The 23,814-nt window shown below is 39.0% G+C and overlaps 1 protein-coding gene across 9 annotated transcripts in view; it reads left to right on the forward strand.

Annotated features, from left to right (window-relative positions):
* Nucleotides 1-23,814, forward strand: part of LOC134533247 (maternal embryonic leucine zipper kinase-like) — a 135,668-nt gene that overhangs the window by 15,949 nt on the left and 95,905 nt on the right. For all 9 annotated transcript variants that reach the window (XM_063370666.1, XM_063370663.1, XM_063370669.1 and 6 more), the window contains exon 5: nt 3,106-3,360. In XM_063370666.1, the coding sequence (XP_063226736.1) occupies nt 3,106-3,360 (255 nt within the window). The remainder of the gene's footprint in view (nt 1-3,105; nt 3,361-23,814) is intronic.

The raw sequence follows: 23,814 nt of genomic DNA on the forward strand, positions 1-23,814 counted from the left end.
ATGAGTTTATGAAAAAGACTTCATGAATTGGAAATTGTAATTCAGATACATAGCACTTGAAATTATTAAAATTATTTGATTTATTCTATATTTACTAGACCATTTCTGGTGCCACTTTTGTCAGTAGAGTTAGAGCGGTCTCTTGTTCTCAACATGGCAAGATACAAGTTTGCGATTTTAATGTGACTCTCAACTTTAAGTTTCCACAGTTTTGGTAAAAATCATAACATTATTTTCAGGTAAATAGTACATGATACTATTTTAACCTCATATTCAGCCTAATAGAAGTGGTAGTATGATAAAAACAATAGTATGTCAGGTAGGTGTATCACTGGTAACAATTATTGTATTCAGTATGAATGTGGGGAAATGGATGCAAAATATAATACAGTTTAAATAATTTGAATTGATGCACACCTGTAATCAGAAAGCATTTAGCAGGGTGGCCACCAAACCGGGAAAACGGGAAAAACCGGGAATATGTCGGGAATTTGAAAGGGCCCGGGTAAAACCGGGAAACTGTCTGGAATTTTATTTCTTTCCTGGGCAAATGCTGCGGTGTAAATGCGCACAACTTATATAAGACGTACATCGCGGCGTCTGATAATCACGCGGCAAATCTGTACAGTGTCATGTTGGCAGCGACTGTAGTGTTCCCAGGCGTGTCATGTTTTTTTCTTTCCTCATAGACGCAATACGTCACTAAGTGGCGCAGGGGGAGGGGGAATATGAACCGCACTACGGCGTGCAACACGGGGTGTTGTTCTAATCAGTGTTGCCAGACATACGAGAATTCTCGTATTTGTACGAGAATTTAGAACCTGTGTACGTTGTACGAGGTAAAGTTGGATCTCGTACGCTTTTGTACGAGAATTTTGAAGATCACTATTACTGTTGTTTTTTTTTAAACCCGGGTTCTAGTAAGATGTATTAGTTTTATTGTATCTTTTTGTCAAAACAAGTGTATAACATTTCTTTTGTAACTTAATACCATTAAGTGAAGTTCCTGCCCGACAGCGTTGGCTTGTGCCAACCTCTATTTGTCTAGCACAGGAAATTATGACCCAGAGTCAGAATAATGTTAAATGCACAACCCCTAACTCACAATTTAGAGAATTTTTATATGTTAAATTAACGAAAATTAAAAAAAAAACTGGATATTTTTTACGAAAAAAATAATGCAAAAAGAGTGAATGGCAGGAATAATTGTATTGTTGTGAACATTGTTGTTAATAATGTTTTACTTATGTAATCATAGGATTGTGAAAATTGTTTAGTTTAGATTTGTTAGGCTTGTAACTCAAATATACAAATATTGTAGAAACACATTTAAACTTTAGCTTTTACAACAATTACATTGTGTACGAGATTTTTTGTGTGTCGTACGAGAATTTTCGCTCCTTGGTACGAGACATTGACATTTACAATCTGGCAACACTGGTTCTAATTTGTTCTGTTCAGTACAAGTCTTCGAGCGGTTTTAGTCTTACGCTGTGCAGTTTGTTAGGAAGCTATTGCGGCAATGTCTACTAGGTATTCCTGTCGTTATGAGTCTTGAGGTTCCATGGGCTACTGAGGATGCGAAAGACAGAACTTGTGCGAGATGCAAGATATGCAATAAAAGTTTCAAGATCGATATGATGGGTAGGGGAGCATTTACAAGCCATGCCAAATCTAAGAATTACAATAGAGTTATAAATAACCAATCAAGAAACCTGCAAGTTACAGAATTTTGTGTCCACTCAACCTGCTCAGGATGAAGCCCACGCTTCCTGTAACAAAGTTTTATTAGTACTTTAATTTATACTAGTAGCTTCCAACGGTTTAGCGGTGTTATAAACTACGACGTCTTGTAATCCATCGCTTATCAATAAACTGTCAAATATGTCCAGTAACTAACGACACTGCACGTTTTTTTATGAATATTCGCAGCGTGTTGAGGCCGGCCGATAAACCTTCCGCATTAACTTACCTTTAACGTCGGTAATGCTATGTTCACTTAAAATTTGTAAAATAATAATACTAAACATAGCTATAATTATTATGTACACCAGAACCCCGATTTAACGAAGCAGTGATTTTACGAGTACATTCTCGGGAACCATAAAAAAATTGGAAATTTTGACCAAAATGTGAAAAACAGAAAAAAATATTTAAAAAAAAACGCAATGAAAGATCATATATACCGAATAAAAGCATGTTGGACCTCCTGCAGTCACCAGCAAAGCATAAACACGACCCAATGCGTGGTGCAACTGCTACATCGCTTCGTTATTGCTCGCGCGAGAGGCGGGACGTGGAATGTTAGAAGAAAGGAAGGGGGAAATGCGGGGGATGACAGACAGCAGCCAGTGTGTTTCCTGCGTGGGGAATAAGTGGCGTAGCTCCTTTTTTTATGCTGTGTGAAGCGACCTTTTTTATCAACTCACGGGAAAAGATAATTGCTTGAGCTGTCAAAATAAACATCGCTGCGACAGTTAAAACAAGACGTGGGCGAGCATCCGGTAGGTCGATGTGTGTATCTACTCGAAAAACATTTCTCAATTCATGACACTAATAAGATTCCTTATAACTTACACGTATAGCCTGATGTTTTCAGCCTGATCCATGCAAGTTCTTTAGCCACGTTTTGAATGAAAACAACCACCAGCCGGCCAGTGTTGTGCCCTGTTTAATATGCACAAAATATACCAAATATATTTGGTTAAAAAAAAAAAAAGAACCTCAAGGAACTTAGGGCAAAAAAAAGTCAAAATAATGAGTGATGCCTTAAAACAGACCGCTCTCATAGACGAAGAAATTTTTAAACACAAAAAAAGGTTAAAGTTATGTGGCAAATATATATTTAGTAAACTGCCACCTGTTTTTTTAGTTGTGTATGTATCACATTTTGTGCATTTTTGTTTTATATTTAGTACTATACAGTTTTTTTTTTTTAAATGTGTGCTTTGTATCATGTATTACATAAATAAAAACATGTCATTTTGTATATATATTGCAAAACCTGGAAAATCTTGAAAATACCTGGAAAAACCTGGAAAAAACCTGGAATTTTTTATCACAAATATAGTGGCCACCCTGATTTAGGATATTGTTTCCTTGCAGTGTCCAAAGACCGGCTGGGGGAGGGAGAGTCCCGGTCGTTCTTCCGCCAGATAGTGTCGGCGGTGGCACACCTGCACGAGAAGGGGTTCGTGCACCGCGACTTGAAGCCGGAGAACATCCTGCTGGGGCACGACGATGTGCTCAAGCTGATAGACTTTGGGCTGTGCGCGCGGCCGGGCGGCCAGTGGCTCAACACCTCGTGTGGTTCCCCCACGTACGCTGCCCCCGAGCTGGTGCTGGGCAAGAGGTACATAGGTAAGGCTGATAGGTCGGAGATCAAGGTCAGTCGTGAGGCCAACCTGTGTGAAATAATGTAACAAGGATGCCATTGTGCTGGGAGCTTTGGGTATAACTCGACCCTGTTGACACGAAACTTCAAAGGGATGCGAGACCATTCCATAAAAGGGCTGAGGGATACAGAAACGCCTCCAAGACACTGAAGTAAAGAGGGCAGGTGACCCCTTGGTGAGCAAAAGTGCATTAGGAGCGATGGGCTTCATGTGCAGAGACCGGTGCATCTGTGACCATGTTGTGCAACGGATGAGTGAGTATTGCAAGGCAGTGCGATAGGAATTTTCGAATATCAAAACGAATAATTTATTATTAATTTTTTTATTCAATTTTGAATACCAACACTTCGAATAAAACTAATATCAGTCGTTTACGAATACGGCTGTGCGGGATCTCAAGTCTGGAAAAATTTTGGGATCACAGAAGATTTTCTCGTCGGGCGGAGAAAATTTTCACAGGATATTCGTTATGTTTTAGGGTTATTTGTATGGAGTTTTTTTGCTACATCTGGCTACGTAAATTTTAAGAAGATTAATACTACAGTAGAACCCCGATTTAACGAAGTGCTACGGTTACCGAAAATGTTTACTCTAAATCAATGTTTCGTTAAATCCGATCTACCGATTTTCAATGACCCCTGCACTCATAATCGCGTACCTACGTTTCCATATCGTAGACAGGGTCGACGCTGATATCTTGTGCTGCCGTGCTATCTCAGACTTCGTCAACTTTCCATCTTCAACGTTTTTGATCTCGCTCGTACGGCCCCCGGTTCGTACGTACACCTCGGTCGTACATACAGATTTTTAGAAACCGTGAAAAATGAGGCATAAAAAAAAGTTTAAAAATATGTAAAGTGTAAGAAATACGTTAAAGTTTATTAAAATACAGTCGCAACCTGCAGCGTTTATAACAAAAACGAGCTACATACACATTGCATCACAGTAAAAAATTTAAAAAAAAAAACAAAGGCCGCAAATTGATGGAAATTTACCGTCCATAGCGCGTCGTACGCGGAGAAAGCTCATTGTACTCGGTCAGCTGCTGTTACGGCGCGGCGTGGCCACCGGCTGACTCTCTTTGTTCGCTCAGCTGCGCAGCACTTATAAAAAACGTATTCCAAAAACTAAACACCGCGCACAAAGCTCTTACTGAGAATATAGAGCTGTAGCAAACCGTATGTATTCGGTACTGAGTAACGGGTGCGCCATCTAGTAACGAGTAACGAAACGTTACACACGGCTGCATCTCGTTACTCGCATTTTTCGTATGTTTTACGCATGCGCGCGCATATGCAATGAATTTGCGTTACAAAGAGCGATGTTTGTTTATTAATTAAAGTATAATTTGGAAATTCGTCGTCAAAGTTTTTTACTGTTTATTAAAGGTATTGTGTGTGTAGACAAAGTTTGAGATTGGAACAGAAACAACGTAAGAAAGTATTGTTTACAAATTAGAAATATGTATGTTTTTGTTTTTTATTATCGCGTATTTTCACTTTTTTTTTTTTTTTTGTTATCTTAAAAGAGATAATATAAAAAAGCCGCATTAATGAGATTTAATTGTTTCTTGGTTAACAAAAACTGTTAATTATCAAATATTGTTAATTGTTTATATTCTATTTATTATTATTTACGCGACGTCATAATGTACGTGTACGCAATACGACTCGATTCGTTGGTGCAACATAACATAGCTTTTTAATGCGGTTTCAGAAGTAACGAGTAACGTAACGATACGATAGTAACGAGTACTAATTGTTATAGTAACGAATACATACGGGTACGCTTTTTTTCGTTACTTTTACACATCTAGAGAATAATGATAATGGCGTATTGGTGTGACGTGGTCACAAGTTGAAAAAACCTGGAGGATGGGAAAGGGAATATTTGGCTAGCACTGTTACTATGCGGGCGTATTTGTAAGATAACGTGGTGAGTCAAGCCAAGGATGGTGAAGGGGGAGGGGGATGCGGACAAAGAAACCCTTCATGACGTCATGTGTCGCGGACAGTCTATCTATCCAGGCGCGCGCAATGGCACGCACCTACGCAATTCAGTTACAGCGCCCGGAGTTTTTAAGCAATTTGAACAATTTTTTTAATATTTTCGTATTTGGACAGATGATGCAAAGGCACATATTAATATATAGTACCTCCATTCTATTACTGACACCACAGAGTGTATTTTTTAATAAGATTCCATTACTATTTACTTGCATTTTTTGGAAATCTATATTATTATTTTAATAAATTGGTGATTTTTGTTGGTTCCTGAAAACCTTTACGTTAAATCGCTGTTTTCGTTAAATCCGTGTTCGCAAAATCGGGGTTCTACTGTATATAGAGATGGTGATTTATAGCATTTAAAATAATGACATTTAGCATTTTGAATTTGAAATTTAGCATTTTGTAGCAGTTTTAAAAACACGATTTAGCCAATTCTCTCATTTTACATTACTGAAGAAAAGTATATTTTTAAAAATTAAACCGTTGCTTGCCGTTTTACCGACTTTTTTCCTTCAACTGACTTCTTGGTGAATTTTTTTTTTTTTTGCATTCTGATGTCCCTCAGATTTAATGTGCTTTTCAAGTACATCTTTTATTTTCCACTCCAGACGGCGATTACATAAATTGCGCATTAAAATATGTGTATCACTTTCGTAGAACTGTTCACTTTTGTATTCATTTATGCGATCGCGTATGGAATTGACATTTTGTCCCATTTTTACCACGAGAAATAACAGTATACAACACATTCACAAGTATGTACGTATTTGTAAACACACCACCTTCCACAGACTTCACAAGGACGCTGCTTTCACGTGAAAAACAGCCAGAAAATGGGACTTACAAGTGTTAGCGCGCCAAAGCAGAGATGTCGCAGTATGGTGGCCTAACAACTTGTACTCTGCAAGATGACGGACACTCTTCCAGCTAGTTGTTCTTTGCTTTGTTTACAATCGCGAGGCACGGATGGCCATTCATCATTCAATATTTACGAACAATAGTTGTGAATGACGTGATAATAAGATACTTGTGCTGAATACGCCATAAAATGATGGTTTTTTTTGATACTGAACTGAAACTAAATACAATCGGTAAATAAATTGTGTAGAGTGAAGACGAATCTACGTTGTTTACCTTGATTTCGCATTTATCTCGGAATTGTCTAGATTTCGCATTTTATAGCGGAAAAAATATAATTTAGCATACAGTAAAACTCGCTTAAGACGTTCCCGCATAACACGTTTTCCCGTTTATTAAGTTCAAAAAATTATTCCCTTGATCACTTCCATATATCCCTATGTTAATATTTCCCTTTCATAACGTTTATCTTTATATATGCTTCCCGCATATAACATTCAGCGTTTGTGGGAAAAAATAAAATAATATTGTTTATCTTTAAGCTTTTCAACAATTTTTAAGGTTAATTTTAAAAATTTACATATTTCCAAACGTTTAATACCGTATTGGTCTGAATATAAGGCGGCCATTTTTACATAAACGAGAGATGCGAAAATTGTAAGACACCTTATTTTCGCACCCAAGACGTCAGCACCGCTAACATTAGTTCCAAGCTGAAAGCTACAGTAGAAACATTGTTAAACAAAATGTTCACGATTTTTTATATTAACTAAAACATCGTTACCTCACACGGGGAAAACGATAAATCCACCCAATATTGCAGTAATTCACAATTGTTTAAAGTTGAAAATTAAAATATTTGTTCTTGAGTAAAAATGTGAACGTTGAAGCATCTTAAAATGGCAACGTTTTATTACACAAAATCATTTTTGTACTTGGTGTACAATCGCAAATTTAACATTTACGGTAATTTAATTTCAGATTTTTAACAGAAATATTTGTACTAAAATATCACAGCCATTTTCAGAACGATTGTTTACGTTTACAAACAGAAAATGTTAAGAACATTTCGGATGTAATGTTTGGAAATTCACGGCTGCCAACTGTCTTTCCACAATATTTCTTTGTTGTAAAACGAACAATGCCGAACACCCACGAAGATGCCATATTTACAGGAATTTGGTACGTTGCTTCAAAAGCTATTTTAATAATTTCACAGTAATTGACGCTTTATTTGTTTTAAAACCTTCCAAACAACATAATTATCATATATTATTCTTTAAAATTCATAGGACAGAGACTCTCTGTCAGAGAGTAATATGGACAAATATTCGCGGTCACGTCACCGAAGTTATTCATGGCCGTATACTTCACCATGGCAGAAAGCCACTTGTTTTGTTCCGGCAAGCTGCATTCTTTGTTTACTTTGTTACTTTTAACACACTACTAAAAAGCAATACCACAGAATAAATTTATTTATTCTGTGGTAATACGCAGCTTAAGTGAAACGGAAAATTAAATGCGTATACATAAATGCAAAAAGAATATATCAACACAAAACGTATGTCTAATGAATGTTCACATTAATTTCTACAAAAATTATTTTTACATTTTTTTGGCCTCCTGAAACTGCAGGTCGCCTTATATTCGGGCCAATACGGTAGTTAATTTGAACAGAACAAGACCGTCGAAAAACCTGCGCCGCACGCCACACGCTGTTGTATCTGTGCGCCGTTTCGAGTGACGAATGAGAAACGCGCACGATCGTTGAAACCTGCGCCGCACGCCACACGCTGTTACTTGTGTGTATTTCGACGAATCATATGCCTGCGTTTATTTGGACTGAGCGGCTGTTCCACCTGCAGAATATTTTCCCCATTCGTGGCTTAACTGACGAATGAGAAACGCCAACTATCTTCGAAACCTGTGCCGCACGCCGCACGACCAATGACCTGCGTGCATTCTCAGGGACTAGAGGCTGTTCCATCAGTACACCAATTTTCCAATTCAAGTCACGTGACGAAAACAAAGTAAACCATATACCGCCAGCTATTACTTTGAATTATTTGCGTATATTTTTTAAAACAAAATTGTTAGTTATTGCTTTTTTTGCTAGTGTTTTGATAATACTAATTTTAATGTGCTTATTAAATTAAATACAGTTTTAATAATTCAATTTACTGATAAAACATATGTCATTAGTAGAGACCTGAAAAAGTAGATGTTATTTTTCTCTAAAATAGGTGTTATTTTTCTCAAAAATAGGTGTTATTTTTCTGAAAAATAGGTGTTATTTTTTTTTTTTCATAAATAGGTATTATTTTCCTTTAAAACTGGTACTGATATTTTTTTTTTACAAAATTACAAATTATTGTTTAGAAAAACTAACTTTGGAATGCACCACAACGCTGAAATGCCAAATTGACCACAACGCCGAAAGTTAGAAAACTACTGTGTACCACAACGCCGAAATACACTAATGCCGAAAAATGTCATTGCAGGACTGCTACAAAGGTTAGGTTAGACAAGGTTAAGTTAGACTAGGTTAGGCTAGGCTAGGCTAGGCTAAGTTAGGTTAAATTACGCTAGGTTAGGTTTGATTGTGGTATTTCGGTGTTAAGTACATTTAAGAAACACACACAAATTCATTCAGTTGTTATTTCGACGTTGTGGTACACAGCAGTTTTCTAGCTGTCGGCGTTGTGGTCAATTTTGACATTCGGCATTATGGTGTTTCGGCGTTGTGGTAACGACCCCACTAACTTCTGCTGTTCTTATCTCTTTTTTAATATGTAACTGTGCAGCTGCATTGTCTGCACATTAACGTTTTTGTGTCAGAAGCGTAGAAACCTTAACGTTTGAATTCTTCCGCCCGAATACACACATTTACGGGAGGCTTAGGCATTTCAAACAAAATATGGGTAACTTATACTTAATTTAACATTAGCTGTACAATTATTTTAAAGCAATGCTCAAAATCCAGAAAACCACAACGAAAACAAACACCTCATATAATCGCACTAGCTACGTTACTCGTTGATGATAAAATAATTGGTTTTCGCGGCAAACTTGTTTACAGCTTCTTAGGTTTTCATATTTTGAGGTTACGATTGAAGTTCCATACTTGTTGTATGTCTCTTTCGTGTTATTCAACTATAACTTTAAAATATGGGTATAGGAAAGTTTAAAAATTAATTTCAATAATTATTTAACAATAAATATTGTCGTTCGTATTATACTACAACGTAATTTACGTATTAAAGTTTTTGTCAGAAGAAACTTGTTTGTATGAAAATAACGAACAAAACAGAGTGACCAACATGAAATCTCAAACATTCTTAACCAGCCGATTTATTTTCAACCCAAACATAAAGGCACCGTTAAAAATATAAAAGTAAATTTAATCGTGTTATAAGAATATGAGAACAATTTACGAAAGAAATTGAACATTGCATTTTTATAATTATATAATTATGTATAAATATATTTCCTGCCCGTGACAAATTTTATTTTTATAGTGCAACAAGTGAACAACCGTTGAGAAAAGGAAGATGGCGACCAACTAAGAAATCAAAATAACCGTAGTATCTAGAAAAGTAATGAACTTACGGAAAATCATTGTAAATATACGTATGTATAATTAATTACGATACATCTTTATTTTGATACGTAATTTTTAGGCGGATTTAACAAAATTTCTTTAAAATGTGCCAAAAGCATGATAAATAGGCGTTTTCAATTAAAAGTTCAGTAATTCGCGTTTTACATGTGAAAATGCTTAAATTCGCGTTATTATTCGCGTTATCGCGGTAGCGAATTTTTCAGGTCTCTAGTCATTAGTTATTCCGTTATTCCAGCATGCCAATGATAGTAAGTGTATCTTTGTGTGGATACAGCACGTCATTTGAGTAAAATCGATTTTTACGTTGAAAATTACTTTTCCCTTTTAAGAAAATTTCCCTGTTAAGAAGTTTTAAGCATCCAGTCCCTTGAAAAACTTCTTAACAGGGTTTTACTGTATTTTCGCATCTATTTTGTGAAAACGAAAAATCACCATCCCTATTAATATAGTAAAGCTGGATTTAACACAATAACTCGGAACTGTTACACCCACGTTATCAGCTAAAGTATTATGGAGAAGAGAATTCAGATCAGTAAAAATAGATTAGAGCAAACTTAACAGCATATAGATAAGGATAAATTCCTGTCCCTAAAAATCAAAACACTGTGCAGGTGTTAAAGTTGACAGTTTTCAGATCACTGAGTAGAAACATGGCATGGCAGCTCTGTGATTCGTTTCGTTCAGGAAATGGTGGTGAAAAGAAAAAAACTTGTATATCTCGTGGAAAACAGCTGGTCACATACTCACAGCAAAGCTCCTAAAGCCTAACAGCCTACGACTAATAGTTGATAATAAACAATGAACGACCGGATTCAAGCCCCTTACCCCTTACTCACACTCCTGACTTAGTGACAGTTCAGACAATCATCTTGTCACGCATGACGCAAAAAAAGGTCGCACGGTGCGGGGGGATGGGGCAGGGGTCTTTGCCTCACACTGGACAGAAAAAAAGAGGACCAATCCAAGCAGCTGCTGTGTTCCTACACAAGTTGGTTAAATATTGCAAAAATATATAATCCATAAATGTTATTACATGTTAATATAAGTGATGATTTATTTTCACATCTTAGTGAAAAATTCAAACAAACAGGTTTTAAATTGTTATTTTAGACCCACATCATATTTAACTATAGATTAAAACTGCTCACTGTACATTCTTTTTAAATCATCCCCCCTCCCCTTCTTGAAGTTTATTTACACATACTGCAATTTCCTTACATATTCGCTTTTCACTGTTTATTGACTTCTTTTTTTTCAGTTCCTATTTTGATTACCATGAAAAATATGTAGTTATTTATATTTTCCTTTCAAACTTTTAATATTTCAATTATATTTTACCCAAAGTAATTATTGTAGTTGACTTAACTTGGCACTACTGCCACCCAACTATCACCGAGAAACTCTCTCGCCCAGACTCTCACGGAGGCCGGCATTCCAGGCTTATATAGAGCCTCGCGCCCTTCCAGAAGTCATGAGTGCGGCTGGGGCCAGTCGTGACATCCTGTGCCAACCCGATGCCTGAAGCGTGGAGAAAGGTTGACGTGACAGGCTGCGTCATCCCGCGTCGACCCGACGCCCGAAGCGTCGAGAAGGGCATCGACAGTTGCGTTACAAAAACCTGTCAAGATAGACGTGATAATTGTGTAGAGTGCCAGTTCACGACGAGAAAGGGAGGGAGAACCATAAACACTGCTGAGTGGCCAGACACACTCTTACACACATGCACGCACTCCCTTCCTCTCCTCCTCTCTGCCCGGCTGGTTTATTTTTAGATTTCCCCCTCTTGCTGAGGGGTCAGGGCACTTATGGCTCAGGCCTGGTAGCCGCCAGACAGGCGGCAGACGTTGCTTAAAGGCGCAGTTCATGATGCTTTACTCTCACTGCTGAGATTTTAATGAAAAAATTTGATATTTACTTGTGATGTACATATTTATTAAAAACCAACACATGCTAGTTATTTAAGCATATACAGTAAAACCTTTTTGTTGCGACCCCATTTATTGCGACTACCTCTCTATTACAACCCGATTTCGAGGAACCGTGAAAAAATTGCCGAAAATCCGAAGAAAATTGGACAGAAAATAAGTTTCTTGTGGTGAGTAGCGTGTTACGTACTGCGTTTCTCTTGCCGAGTGCTGTACTCCGTAGGCAGCGCATATCTAAATAAATATAGTTTAAAAAACTAAAGAAACATGCTTTTGAAGATTATCAAACTAAAAAGTTAAAAATAATTTTAAAATTTAATTTATGACAATAGTATATAAGCAATACTAGTATAAATGAGAAAAAAAGCTTGAGGCGCTTTGTGCCATATTTTTTGTATATTAAGCGCCCCATGCTTTTTTCTCATTTACACTAGTATTGATTATATACTATTGTCATAAATTAAATTTTAAAATTATTTTTAACTTTTTAGTTTGATAATCTTCAAAAGCATGTTTCTTTAGTTTTTTAAACTATATTTATTTTTAACTTTTTAGTTTGATATTCTTTAAAAGCATGTTTTTTTTAGTTTTTTAAACTATATTTATGTATAATTATCATAGGAAAATGAGTTACCGACACTACCTATTACCATCTGAGATAACTACTTGGAGTTGCAACGTCACAAAGAAATGGTAAAGTCTCTCCGAATCATTTACAGTTAGATGTATGGATATAATCTTAGAATTTACCAGAAAAATTTTTTTTTTTCTCCTGCGTGGCCGGGAGTAGAACCCACGATCGCTGAATCCGAAAGCTGACGTCTCAGAAGTCGCGCGCCTTAGACCGCTCGGCTAACGAACTTGATGAAATTGGTGGGACATTATACAGTAATGAGCCACTCGCTCTTAGTCGAAAGAGTTACAGACGGACAGACAAACATACAGGTGAAGCTAATATAAAGCATGTAAAATAGATACCACTTCCTGTCGACCGCTGTCAGCGCTTAACAACCCCCATTCCACGTCCCTTTGCCGGCAGGGTGCAGATAAAGGTTTTTGTGGCAACGTGTTTACGTTTAGCTTTTTGCGAGAGTCTAGTGTGGTACGCAGTTAAGGCAAAGCTATCTGCTGGATTTCTCTTGATTTTGATTACTATTGGTTGACAATACACAATACACAGCGACCGACTGGATGCACGCCCGCCTCGACTTGTTTTAACTGCCGCAAAGATGTTTATTTTGACTGCTCAAGCAATTATCTTTTCCCGTGGGTTGATAGAAAAAGTTCGCTTCGCCCAGCATAAAAAAAAAGGCTACGCCACTTATTCCCCTCGCAGGAAACACACTGGCTGCCGTCTGTCTCCCCTGCATTTATCTTTCTTCTAACATTCCACGTCTCGCCTCTCGCGTGAGCAATAACGAAGCGACCACGCATTGGGCCGTTTTATGCTTTGTTTGGTGACAGCAGCTTGAATTTATTTGGTATATTCCTTTTCATAGGACACTTGCTATTAAAATACATTTATATTTAAGTTTGAAAGCTTGTATATTCCTTGCCAGAGATGACTGAACTCGAACTTGGTGTGAAAAGTGACATATTTTGACCCCTCCCTCACCGCTTTAGTACCCCATTCATAATAGCTCAATTTTATGGGAGAAGGGAGGGTGAAATGAGCATTTTCTCACTGAAGGATTTTCAAAGGGGAGCGAAGTTGGGGTGTTATAAGGGAGGACACTAGATGGTTTGTGTGTCGGGGAGGGATGAGCTAGCCTTGAAGAATGTTAACGAGGGGAGGGAGGGGTGAGCTTATGCGTCATGAAGCCGCTGCCGCCAGCCAGCCGAGCGAGCTTCGTGTGCGCCCACTCACGTTGCAGAATTTACAGTTGCCATATTTTTAAAGGAAATGTCCCTTTTTTTTTTTTTTTTTGTTATTCTTACATGAACATTATTGGAAGTATTAAAGCTGACACAAAAATACGATGAGTGTTAAAACTAACAGATTTTAATGATCTTTCATTTCTTTTTTTTTTTATTTTTTCTTTTTTTTTTGATTTTCACATTTTTGTCAAAATGTTCAATTTTTTGACGGTTCCCGAGAAAGTATTCGTAAAATCACTGCTTGGTTAAATCTGGGGTTCGTGACATCGGGGTTCTAGTGTATTTTAACTATGGCAAGCAGAAAACGTACATGTAAACTAACCAGTAAAAATAAACTGTCTTTTGACATATTTTCTTTAGAGGTGGCCTGTAGGGCGACGGACTTGTCATGAAGGTTGAAGTGGGTTTAAAGCAAAGCCGTCTAGCATTGTGAGTGACAGCATCCTGCCATTGTACAGCTGGTTTCTTAGCGAGTAGCGGTTTGCGAAAGGGGGGGGGGGGGGGTTGAAATCAACTGAAAATTTCGGAAAACATCTATTACCACCCTATTCCTGGGAACCGTGAGTGGTCGTTTCAGAGAGGTTTGACTGTAGTCAACTACAACAGTGCAATGTTAAATTTTTTTTTGACCCAAAATGGAAATTTTTGCATTTATATAGCAGTACATTTTATTAAACAAAAATTAGGAATAAAATCTGCAATCAATATGCGGGTAAATACAGTAATTTTTAATTTTCAAATATTTCTATATCTGCAAGGAACTATTGTCATCTTAGCTGGGCACGACTGTGACCTGTTACATTGTGATTAATATAGTACCCTGAGAGAACCAACTGGCTAAGGGTAATGTCTGCCATGTTCCATACTTTCATTTAAAAAAATATGTGGGCACTGTTGGGATTGAGACACGGTGCTTTAGTTGGACACAAGTGGTTGTGCCACCCCTCAGCTTGGCAACTCTCCCATGTAGGTACTTACCCTCTTTTATTGCATAATCGGCGCACTCGCATAATCGTCGCACTCGCATAATCGTCGCACCCATATTTTAGGGCGTCAAAATTTGGATAAAAAAAACCTCTCGCGTAAATGTTGCATGATGTTTTTGGTCCCGCTATTAGATGCCGAGTGCTTTGTGTAGGTATCTTTTCCGTATAAAATTATGTATATTAAAGTATAAATATAATATTTATTCAGAAATTACCGCGTACTTAACGTATATACTCGTGTATAGCGCACCCTTTTTTCCCCTCAAGTAAAGGAAAAAAATAAGGATGCGCGCTATACATGGGAAAAAAATTTAGGGGGGGGGGGTGGAAGCGGGGAGGAGTGGTAGTCGTTAACTGACGGGTGACGTTTCTGGCCAGCCCCCACACATACGCACAAGCAACAAGGCCTCTCTTTCACACACACACACACAACCTGGTCTCTCGCACACTTGCGCGCGCGCAAGCTCGCACATCATGGTCTCTTGTTTAATTTTAGACCTCCCCCTTTACAGAAAGCCAGCTCAGAAGCTAGTAAAAAAGAGAGAAAGAGAGAGAATGTTGTCACCAGTTCCCCCCCCCCCCCCCCCCCCCTCCGCCCGATCGCTTTCTTCGCTTCCACCATTCCTCAACCCAGCAGCGACCCGTGAGTCATCTAATTCTCCGCGCCAGCTTAGCAACGTAGCGCGGCACGCCTCCCTCCCTCCCTCTCACCCACGTACCAGTTGTGACGATACAGCGCTTCATTATCTTCCGTCTACACAGCAGAGTTTAAGTATTTTCCTGACGCATCACCACACATCAATTTAAATAATCAGGTACCACAAAATGTTAGTAAAATTTATTTATGGGAAAAAAAATTTCAATTTTTTTTCTTTGGAATTTGTTGCAAAAATCGTGGTGCGCGCTATACACGAGGGCGCACTATACACGAGTAAATACGGTATTTAAATAACGGAAATACGAAAGTAGGGGGAGCACGCCGGTTCTGGGACAGTGTCAACAAACGACAGGTGCACCTGCACCTGTCGTGCACCTGTCGTGCACCTGTCCGACAGGTGCATGTGTGACAGGTGCATGTGCGACAGGTGTTTTTTGACAGGTGTTTTTCTGACAGGTGCATGTGTGACAGGTGTTTTTCTGACAGGTGTTTTCCTGACAGGTGCTTGGCTGGGTTGGTGACGTCACGTGGAGGGTGGTTGGGTGTATTGATCGTGAGCCAACTTCGGTAGGATCGATATATCTCGTCGGGTAACTTCGGGCGTGTTCGTTGCGGAGGGGGAGGTGGTGGGTGACGGGGTGTGTGTGTATGTTTCTAAATGAGGGAGCTAGGTAGCGCTAGTGTCGCGCGCCGGAATTATTTTTACAAGTATAAAAATGTGAGGGGTGGTGACGGTTGGATTCGAACCTTCGTTTCTGGATTGTTAGTCCGTCATGCTAACCACAGGACCACGAGACCATATTGGAGAAAATAATTTCAGATGTTGTATATATATGCTTATAAAATATGTTTATTTTTTTTAAAGAGAAGGTATATATATATATTTTTTTATAGTGCTAGTCGGCAAATTTAAAAACGGGCGGCCGCCATGTTTAATTTTTTATAGTGTTAAGCGGTAAATTTAAACGAGGCGCATCGGCTGCTATGCGGCCGCCATGTTTATTTTTTTATAGTGCTAGTCGGCCAATTTAAACGGCGGGAAATTTAAAAAAAATATATGTATAGTGTCGGCTGCTAGTCGGCCGCCAAGTTTTATATTTTTTTTATATTGCTAAGCGGGAAATTTAAAAAAAACGGGCCGGCCGCCATGTTTATTTCAACATTGGAAAAAAAAATAATAATAATTTCGACTACTAGGAAGTAACCAGAACAGCCAACTTTGGAAAAAATTTTTAAATAATATTATATATATGTATGACAATCGATTGTTGAAAGTCGCCATCTTGTAGTACAGCATACCAGGCCGCCGTCTTGTAGCATAGCACACCAGGCCGCCATCATCTTGTAGCACAGCATACAAGGCCGCCATCTTTTTTTTCTTCCCCATTTATAGTCATTGTTTTTGTATTTTGCATTTCTCTCAAGTATGAATATAAAAGAAAGTATTATTTCGTCAGCCACTACTCTATGACTATAGTAGTAGTAGTAGTAGATGCCAAATTTTGAAGGGAAAAAAACACACAAACTGAAGTGTAGCCATGTTTTCTTATAGTACTAGACCAGTATAGTCATAGTATTCTTAATTTGGTGTTTAGCATGTCTTCTATAATAATAATAATAAATAAAAAAAGCTATAGGCATTACTTATGCTTATAGCGTCATGATAAAAAAAATTATACTTTACGCATTTCAGCGAATTAAAACTAGGATGGGGGGGTGTGGTGTGTAGTAGGTGAAAAATATTATAGTATGTATGGCGCCACCGGTTGCCGGCTCAAGATTGGGATTGACTAATCGATTGTGAGCCAACTTCGATAGGATCAATAAAAAAAAGTATGCTTATTACGTCACTTGTCATTTAAAAGAAAAGGTATTGTGCATTTATAGGCATTATACATATATATATATATATATATATATATATATATATATATATATTAAAAAAATTAAAATATATATATGTTTTCCCAAGGGGTGTTGGAGCCGCGCAGACGACGATGGCGCGTACTCCCAACGGCCCTTTCGTTTGTCCCCCCCTTGTGTAATTTTTTTTATTTAAATAATGACTCAGACAGCCAGGTGTCCGCATATGGGACGCCGCTCGCAGAGGGGTGCCGGCTGCAACCGAAGACCGCTTCGAACCCTTGGTCCCCCATTGTCAATTTTTTAATTTAAATAATGACTCATACACTGGCAGCTGTCCGCTCGCAGAGGGGTGGCGGCCGCCGCAGCCGAAGAGAACTGTATACAAAATGTAATTTCTTCCAAAGTTAAAATATAAAATTTTTTATCCCCAACACTTAAAAAAAAATATTACGTCTATCTGGTGTGTTAGTTACCTGTACCTGCCATTTGATTAATACCAGGTAAAAGTAACTTGTAATAATAATAATAATATTTTGCCATAGTCTCATTTACGTAAATGTTTCTGTTCAACTATAATGTATGTATGTATGTATGTATGTATATATGTATTATTTTTTCACACAGCAGTTTTTTTTTTTACGAGTAGCGCATTGCTACAAAAATTATATTAAATAGTACGTTTATTTTTCCAAACAAAAACAGAGTTTTAAACATTAACAGCAGTCTACCATGACCGCATAGTTCTTTACACGTATTACCAATTTTCTGCATACTAAGTTACCAGCCACAATTAACACATAATGGGTATTGAAATAATGTAGTCAACACAACGATATTACTTAGTTTAAAAAAAAATTTTATTTTTAACCCCCTCCCCTACCCCGCTGGGCGTCCATTGCCATCAGTTTGGCCACGACTTCGCCGCTAGGCAGAGCCGGCACCTTCTGCTTCGTAGCAGGTAGCCGGACCCCTCTTTTTTCGTCGGCTGTTAGCGGCCGACCCCAGGGACATGTCCCAGAGGGGCCCGCCACCAACAGCAGCGGCGAAGTCTTGGCCGGCGGTGTTGGAGGAGGAGGGGGAGACGACGGCCCTTCCAGCAGGTCTTCTGCGAAGAAGGCCGCCGCAATGTCGGCTGGTATACTGGTCCCCACACCCTCCTCCACCTCTTCCTCGAAGAAAGAGGCCGCCAATGCTGATGGTATCCTTTCCATTTGTCTTGGGGTTGGGGAGATCTGTAGAACGTCACACAAATTTCAGGCATCCTATCAAGAGGACGATTTATATAAATTTAAAAAAAACAGGGGAATATTTTATTTTTACGTTAAATCAGGATAGATTGAATATACTTTGAGAGGCAACTTGAAACAAACTTTTATTTTTACGTTAAATCAGGATAGATTGAATAATCTTTGAGAGGCAACTTGAAACAAACTTTTATTTTTACGTTAAATCAGGATAGATTGAATATACTTTGAGAGGCAACTTGAAACAAACTTTTATTTTTACGTTAAATCAGGATAGATTGAATATACTTGGAGAGGCAACTTGAAACAATCTTTTATTTTTACGTTAAATCATGATAGATTGAATAATATGCAAGCTAACAGGGTAACAGGGAATATATTTTTTTTCAAAAACATCTCTACACATTTTCTTTAACATACCGACGGTTTTTCTCTCCACACGCATAATGGAAAGGATCATGGTGCGGCGCGGTGGGGGGAGGTGAACACACCCCTCTCGGGATAAGTTTTTTTTCTTTTGTGTGTGGGGGGAGGCGGAAGAAGCGCTGTTGTTTGCCTTCAACCCCCACACACACACATATATATACACGCTTGAAAACCCTCCGAGCAGGGGAGGAGTGGTGAGCGCTGTTGTGTTCCTGCAACCACTGCTCGGAGGTTACGTCAGCAGTGTTCGTCTCACTGGTGAACGTAATCAGAGGGAAAAAAAAAATGGAAATATGTACAATGATTAGGAGGGATCAGGCGAGGCACGAGTTTTAAAAGGACACAGATCTTTATGTCCCCTAGGTAATGTGCTGACACCGTCTTCAGAAAGCCAACGCTTATCGTCTCCTGAAGACAGTGCTACCTTGTTCACTCGCTCCGTAAACACGGCGTGGCCTCGCGAACGGAAATGGTATTGACTGCCTAGAATCCGTGAATTTTTAAGCAAGCAATCCAGGTAATGAGGGAACAGTAGTGATCGGATTACGTTGGCCTTAACTCCTTTCGCTTTACGCATACAAGAACCATCCTCCATCTTGTATGCGTAGAGTTTCGGGCGAAGACCCACGTATTCCGTAATGATCTTGCCAACGGCTTCATCTTTCATCACCCCTGTTACACCCTTGTTGACTAAGGGGAAGCGTTGATCATTACCTGGCGCATAATTTGACGTGTCGAAACGTGAAGCTAAGTCGGGTCGAATGGAAACGTAAACGTTATCACACTGAACGTGGTAAATTAACGAATCAGTGTCCGAGTACAAGAGATGCAGAGACTGTGGAGGGAATTTTTTTTGCATGTAGTTATAATGAAAGTCGTATAAAATCAATTTTGACAAATCTAAAATGGCGACACCCGTGTACAAAGGTTTATCGAAGGTTATCGAACCTTTCTGCAACTCTATGAGAACTAGATTTTCATCGACGATTTGCCGACTCTTGAATGTCGGACGACCAATCAGCTCGGCTGCCCCATAAATACTTTCGTAACACGAAGCGATGCGAATGTCTCTGAGTCTTCTAGAATCTTCTAAACTTTTCCCGTAAACTGCATTCGATAGTAACTTAAAAAACGATTTTTCGAAGGGATTCGCAGCCTGGGCACGACGCTCAGCATTAAAGGTTATGTAATCTTTCATCCAGGCCGCCTGTTCAAACCGCAGCACGCGGTGAACCTTTCCGATGACCGCCCCATACCGAACGTAGTGCCGCAGTGTTTTAGCATGAACAACATAATTATTACGCGGCGCGAGAGTTAACAATAATTTACTCATTCGCCCGTTTGGCGGTACGCCATTCACAGGGGCCAGAGGCAGATCTGATAGGCGGTCGTGACAATAATCGGGAAAGGTCAAATCCACTTCCGCGAAATATGACGTATCGCCATCTATGTCAATGGCGTTGAAATCCCAACTCGCATACTCATCCCTGGGAACCCACTCAAATTTGCCCACGGGAAGTTTATCTAACATTGTATGAGCATACAAAGCGTTTACATCGAATAGCAGATGTACGAAGACGGAAGGCTCGGGTCGTGAGTGGACATGTGAACATTATTGGCTTTCGCGTGACGTCGACTAACGTTTGTTATACCTCCACGAACGGCTGACTCTAGGAAGAGGTATATATCCGGGTCGGTTATCAGCTCAAGACGCACACCGGTTTTAAATAAAAGTGCATCCCATGCGAGCGAGGGAGCGGTAATGTAATGGGCAGGATCTAATGAATAATATTGTAAGCAAACGAAACGAAACAACTCGAATATGTCGGCCAGCAAACAAGTATCCACCTTAAGATAACCAAGTGCAAACTCTTTCAATGTGGCACAATGGAAGACGTCCCAAGCCTTTTGAGCGTGAGTATAGTCCAGATCACTCACGTCCGTGCCACTCATTACGTTATGGAACGCTTCCTTAGGGGGTAGCGAGGCAGTCTGCAATTGTTCACTAGATTTAACAAAATCATAGGGAAACACACCTTTACGAGTAGCTAACTGAAACTGTGCGTCATCTGGAAACATTGAACGGGTGACTTTCAATTTATCTGGCGTGAGATTGCCAGCGAGAGTTTCCAGAGATGAATTTAAAAAGTTAAGTGAATCTATGAATCTAAGACGCACAGTGCGCATGCCTCCTTGCGCATTATCTGAAATGGGTATGTATTTTGTAATGCACTTGTAGCTCTCCATTGTAACTCCAAGGACTTTGACACTGCCGGGGTTCTCCACAACGAAGGAACCGTCCGGCTGTGCAATCCGCCGCGAAACTAAATGTTGCATTAAAAAGTGGGCATCGTAATTTTGCAAATTATGAAAAACTGCGACGAGTTGATTCTTTTGCATCCTGAAAGCCAGGTTGCATTTAGAATGGGCATAACCACGTATTTCACCAGTAAAATGGCAGTGATCGAGCACCGTCTGCCCAGCCAATACCTTCTGACAGATATGACAATGTGTTTGACTCGCAAGCCTTGCAGAGACGGCCGGGGTCGGTGTCTTAATAGTAATGGTCTTTGAATAAATATCGCAAACCCACTGTGTCATTGAAACTAATTCTGCGATCATTTCAGCAATACAATTATCACCCTCGAATTGCACATACTTGGTCAAAGAGCTATCGTACCCACATACTAACAAAATGCTACATGCATAAGGCACGTGTTCGTTTACCCGCATAGTGCTAGAAGACTCGTCACCGGGCAAACAGGTGGAGAAAGGCTTCAGGTAACACTCGGTGTCACAGTACGCAATAAAGCCTAGGCGGTCCTGTTTTGCAAAGTTTGTAAATTGCAAATACTTGTTTTCTTCTGTAGGGAAACAGGTCCGCACTGCCTGATGCTGGCTGCAGAGAACATTGTGTGAATTTAATCTGTCTTCGCTTGTAAAATACTGAAGACAGCGCTCGCAAATCCATTTCTTATGTTGCGTCTTGGACAATTGTGTATGCAATAATCTGGACATTGATTTTATATAAACAAAATGTAGGTGCTCTGTCGCGCCACTCGAACGAATCGCCAATATATTTACATGTCTCTCTCTTCGCTCAGAGGATACGCGAAGAGGCTGGATCGAGGATTCAGATTTGCCACTAAAACATTCGTCAACGATATTCCCCTTAGAATCTACGCAAGCGTAAACATTAATGGAAATATCATTGTTCCTCTCAAATTTTTTAATCTGATGCAGAGTGGAGGGAAACGTCAAGCCATTCGTATTAAAATACACGAGTGGATTTGGATACGAAGTGGCTCGTGAAACATTGCCTTCCACCGTCGACACACCTGCCATGACGGCATACAGGAAACAGTGCTGCTCGGGACACTCAATGTTAACACAAGCTTTCCTATTGTACAAAAACGCCGGCAATGTCGTGTGCGCTGCGCCAACCGTGAAAACTCTATAGCTTGAAACATGTACATCCATGTTAATCAATCTTTTTAGAGCCCAGCCACTGCCACGCGCACCGAAATCACTAACGTGTTTATTGATTTCCGGAATGAATGTTGAATCGTAGATTTCCCCTACCTCATCAGAGTGCAGTATCGCGGTTGAGTGAGTTGTGAAATGAAAAGTTTCACTCTCGTTTCCCTCCGCAGATTCCTTAACAAATGAAGCCGAGAGTGAAACGTAAACTTTAAAGGGGCGAATTAATTCGTTAGTTAAGTCCAGAAAGGGAACCCTACATCTCTGTAGAAACCGGTCCAAGTCCGGATCGACATTTTCAATATCATTTCCAATTCGAAAGTCCACTATCTTGTTAGCAAATGCAGTGTTCAAGTTAACACCCTCCAGGCGAGGCAAGACGTCGGGCCCCTGCGCCAACTCCACCCCTGACCCCCGCCCACCATCGCGAGAGTCAGGGATAGAAGGCCCAGCTTCATTAAGACGGAGTCGCTTTGCCTCGGGGGAAGAAGAACGGGAAGACATATTAAGAGAAAAGAGATAGAAGATAAAGAAAGAGAGAGAGAGAGAGAGAGGGAAATTACGTTCAACAGTGAGCACAAAGCTAAAACAAAAAGAAAAGAATAAAATTTAGTAGACGTAGTTATGGAGTATGGGTTTGACATAATAATTTTAAATTAATTTTATTTCTTCAGAAAACTATGATAGATTGTACACAAAATCTCCCATCCGTTTGCAAGATTTTAAAATAATTTTTTTTTAGAAAATATTTCCATCTAGAAATATTCTCTAAAAAAAAAAAAATATTTACGTATTAATGAAGTAGGAAACGTTAATAAATTATAGATGGTAAATGCGAAAACATTGTGTGTTAGTAAAAGGTGAAGAAAGTTGAAGTTTAATATTATTTTCATGTTAAATGAAAAAAAAGAATATTTCCATTCAAAATGATAATAATATCATCCTAACATTACAAACAGGTTAGTAATATATTATTTTCATGTTAAATGAAAAAAAGAATATTTCCATTCAAAATGATAACAATAACATCCTAACATTTCAAACAGCTTAGTAAATACATTTACAGTAAATTGTATCTATCTATCTTACCTTTGCTGGAAAAACAGGAGGCGCAGCTCTGCTCGTCGAGGTAGCAGCAGTGCGGCGACTGATCAGAGACTGTGGCCCCTCACAGTCTGTGGCCCCTCACAGTCTGTGGCGTTTATATATTTAACTAATCTGGCAAGATGGCTGCCAGCATTTTTTTTTTACTCTGGGAACCCCTCATGCCACAGCGCGTTGCGTCTGGTAATTTTTTTTTACAACTTACCACCCCTCCCTCCAGACGGATCTCACCCCAGTAACACAATGAACAGGCTAGTATTCAAATAATATAACAAGTAATAACATTTACAGTTTTTATTCAAAAGTCACTCTTCAAACCACTCCTCATACAATAAATAAATTATACACATAACAAATTACATT

Source organism: Bacillus rossius, chromosome 6, assembly GCF_032445375.1.
Source record: "Bacillus rossius redtenbacheri isolate Brsri chromosome 6, Brsri_v3, whole genome shotgun sequence".
Taxonomy (NCBI): domain Eukaryota; kingdom Metazoa; phylum Arthropoda; class Insecta; order Phasmatodea; family Bacillidae; genus Bacillus; species Bacillus rossius.